Below are 3,525 nucleotides of genomic sequence, written 5' to 3' on the forward strand. Positions count from 1 at the left end.
ATAACCCCATAGAGCACCCCAGGACCCCATAAATCCTGGTGGGATGGGGAAAGAACCCCATTGAGCACCCGAGGGCCCCGAAAGTCTTGGTGGGATGGGGAAATAACCCCATAGAGCACCCCGGGACCCCATAAATCACGATGGGATGGGGACATGGCCCCATAGAGCACCCCGGGAACCCACAAATCCTGGTGGGATGGGGAAAGAACCCCACAGAGCACCCAGGAGAAGCCAAGCATCCAGGTGGGACCCAGAGGGGTCCAAAGACCTTCCCCCAACACCACCCTCTCCCCACAGCCCCCCAGTGCCCCGCGGGCACCCGCTACGCCATCTGCGCCCCCGGCTGCACCCCAGGGTGCCGTGAAGGTTGCGTGTCCCCCGACGACTCCCACGGGGGCACCCAGAGGTGCTCGGCAGAACCGGTGGCAGCACCGGCTACCGTGGGCACCCCGGGGACCTGCCGGGCCGTGGGGACTCAGCACTACTTGAGCTTCGATGGGGTGGCCATGGCCGTGGCGGACAACTGCTCCTACGTGGTGGCCCGGAGCTGCGGCCCCCCCGGCGCCCACCCTGCCTTTGATGTGACTGTCACCGACCCACCCCGGGGTGGCCCCGGCCCCCGCAGCGTCACCGTCACCGTGCACCAGCACCGCTTTGTGCTACGGGGTGGGCACCCCGGCATGGTGGAGGTGAGGAGGAGGAGGAGGAGGAAGGGGAGCGCGGTGGGGATGGGCAAAGGTGGAGGGGGTGGAGAAGGGGGTGGGGTGGAGGAAAAATGGGTGGGAGGAGATGGAGAGGGATGGAGGGGTGGGGACATGGAGATGGCCATGGATGGATGGATGGATGGATGATGAAGAACGTGGAAAAAGGGATGAAGAAGGGATGGATGGAGGATGGAGGGGTGGTGAAGAACGTGGAAAAAGGGATGGAGAAGGATGGATAGAGAAGAGGATGGTTGGGTGGAGAATGGATGGGTGATGAACATGGAAAAAGGGATGAAGAAGGGATGGATGGAAGATGGATAGATGGTGAAGAACGTGGAAAAAGGGATGGAGAAGAATAGAGATGGAGGAATAGATAAAGAGGATGGGTGGATGGATGGATAGATGGATGAAGAACATGGAAAAAGGGATGGAGAAGGAAGAAGATGGATGGATGGATGATGAACGTGGAACAAAGATGGAGAAGGGGTGGAGAAGGAAGAAGATGGATGGATGGTCGAAGAACGTGGGAAAAGGGATGGGTGAAGAACATAGAAAAAGGGATGGACAGAGAAGATGGGTGGATGGATGGATGAAGGATGGATAAAGATGAAAAGGGTTGGAGGAACGTTAGCTGGATGAAGGAGGTTGGATGGATGGTAGAATGACAAATGTCTGCTGTGAGGACCAGGGTGGAGGACCAGGGAGGAGGACCAGGCACCTACTGGGTGCCTCCAACCCACCCCAACCCACCCCATGCAGGTGGACGGCTCCAAGGTGTCGCTGCCCTTCTGCCTGCAAGGCCAGGCCGTGTGCCTGGCACCCCGGGGTGCCACCACCCTCCTGGTGGCCGACTTCGGCCTTCGCGTCACCGCCGGCCCCGGGGCGGCGGTGGCCGTCACCGTGTCCCCGAGCTTCCGCAACGTCACCTGCGGCCTCTGCGGCAACTTCGACGGCCACCCCTACAACGACCACCTCCACCAGGCCACCACGGCCACGTGTCACCGTCCCTGCCCCGGCCCCACGTGTCCCCCGTGCCGGCAGCCCCCCAAGAAAGCCTTCGTCCACACCGAGCTCTGCGGCGTCCTGCGGGACCCCCAGGGTCCCTTCGGGGGCTGTCACGCCGCGGTCCACCCCAGGGTCTTCTTCGACGTCTGCCTCTGGGAGCTCTGCGAAGCCCCCGGGGACAAGGAGGTCCTCAGCGAGGTCCTGGGCGCTTACGAAGCCGCCTGCCGCCAGGCCAAGGTCCGCGTGGGACCCTGGCGCGCCCCCAGCGTCTGCCGTGAGTTGGGGACCGCGGGGACATGGGGTGGGAGGTGGCCACGGGTATTCTGGGTGCTGATCTTGGGGAGGTTCTTGTGTGGGGAGGCCCCGTGGCCAGGACATCCACATGGATCCATCCACGGTGTCACGGTCCGTCCATGACACCCCTGCTTTCCCCCACCCCCGTGTCCTCTATGTGTCGGTCCGTCCTCGACATCCCTCCGTGTGTCCATCCGTGATGTTCTCCAGCTCTCTGTCCAACCACGACATCCCTTTGTGGCCCTTCGTGATGTCCCCTTTGTGTCCACCCATCTGTGGTGTCCTACAACTGACCATCCATGATGTGCCTGCGTGACCACAATGTCCTCTACGTGTCCCTCCAAAATGTCCCCCACAACGTTCTCCACCTCTCGGTGTTCCTCCACGACCTTCTTCACCTCTCGGTGTTCCTCCACGACCTTCTCCACCTCTCGGTGTTCCTCCACGACCTTCTCCACCTCTTGGTGTTCCTCCACGACCTTCTCCACCTCTTGGTGTTCCTCCACGACCTTCTCCACCTCTCGGTGTTCCTCCACGACCTTCTCCACCTCTTGGTGTTCCTCCACGACCTTCTCCACCTCTTGGTGTTCCCCCACGACGTTCTCCACCTCTCCGTGTTCCTCCACGACGTTCTCCACCTCTCCGTGTTCCTCCACGATGTTCTCCACCTCTCCGTGTTCCTCTCTCCATCTCTCGGTGTCCCTCCACAATGTTCTCCACCTCTCGGTGTTCCTCCATCCACGTCTACGATGACCTCGACGTGCTCACCGTATCTTCTGTCTGTCCCTCCACGCTATCAACCATCTCTGTTCCTTCGTGACATTCAACTGTGGTGTCCCCTGTGCTTGTCCAACCGTGACACCTCCATCTGTCCTTCCATGACCTTCTCCACCTCTCTGCCCACCTGTGACAACCCCGCGTCCGTGATGTCCCCAATGCATCCGTGATGTCCTCCATCTCCTTGTCCACCCATGACCTCCTCACACGTCCTTCCACGTGTCCTACCCCTGATGTGTCCCTCCTCCAGGCCACGTCCCCACCTAATTCTCGTATCTCCTACAGCTCCGTGGTGCGTCGAGGGCTCCGGCTGCCGCCCCGGTGTCACCTGCGTCCCCCACCGAGCGCTGCTGAGGCGGGACCTGTCTCCAGGTGAGGGGGGCGAGGGGGGAGGCGGTGGGGAGAGGGGACGGGGGACCACCAGAGGGAGGAACCATTAGTGGAGGAGGAAGAGGAGGATGGGAGATGGTGGAAGGAGAGACCGTGGAAGGATGGATGGTTGGGTGGATAGATGGTTGGGTGGATGGATGGATGGGTGGATGGGTGGTTGGGTGGATGGATGGATGGAGAAACCATGGAAGGATGAGTGGATGGTTGGGTAAATGGAGGAAGACACCATGGAGGAAGACACACCATGGAGGAAGACACACCGTGGAGGAAGACACACCGTGGAGGAAGACACCGTGGAGGAAGACGCCGTGGAGGAAGACACCGTGGAGGAAGACGCCGTGGAGGAAGACACACC

The 3,525-nt window shown here is 61.1% G+C and overlaps 1 protein-coding gene across 1 annotated transcript; it reads left to right on the forward strand.

The window, feature by feature from the left end:
- Positions 1-23: 23 nt before the first annotated feature.
- Positions 24-3,152, forward strand: LOC118159566 (IgGFc-binding protein-like; the record flags this gene model as incomplete). The annotated part of the gene is made up of 3 exons (XM_035314146.1): positions 24-689; positions 1,464-1,983; positions 3,066-3,152. Coding segments are annotated over exons 1-3 (1,156 nt in total), but the record flags the coding sequence as incomplete, so codon positions are not given.
- Positions 3,153-3,525: the final 373 nt, after the last annotated feature.

This window comes from Oxyura jamaicensis, unplaced genomic scaffold (genome assembly GCF_011077185.1).
Source record: "Oxyura jamaicensis isolate SHBP4307 breed ruddy duck unplaced genomic scaffold, BPBGC_Ojam_1.0 oxyUn_random_OJ71035, whole genome shotgun sequence".
NCBI lineage: Eukaryota > Metazoa > Chordata > Aves > Anseriformes > Anatidae > Oxyura > Oxyura jamaicensis.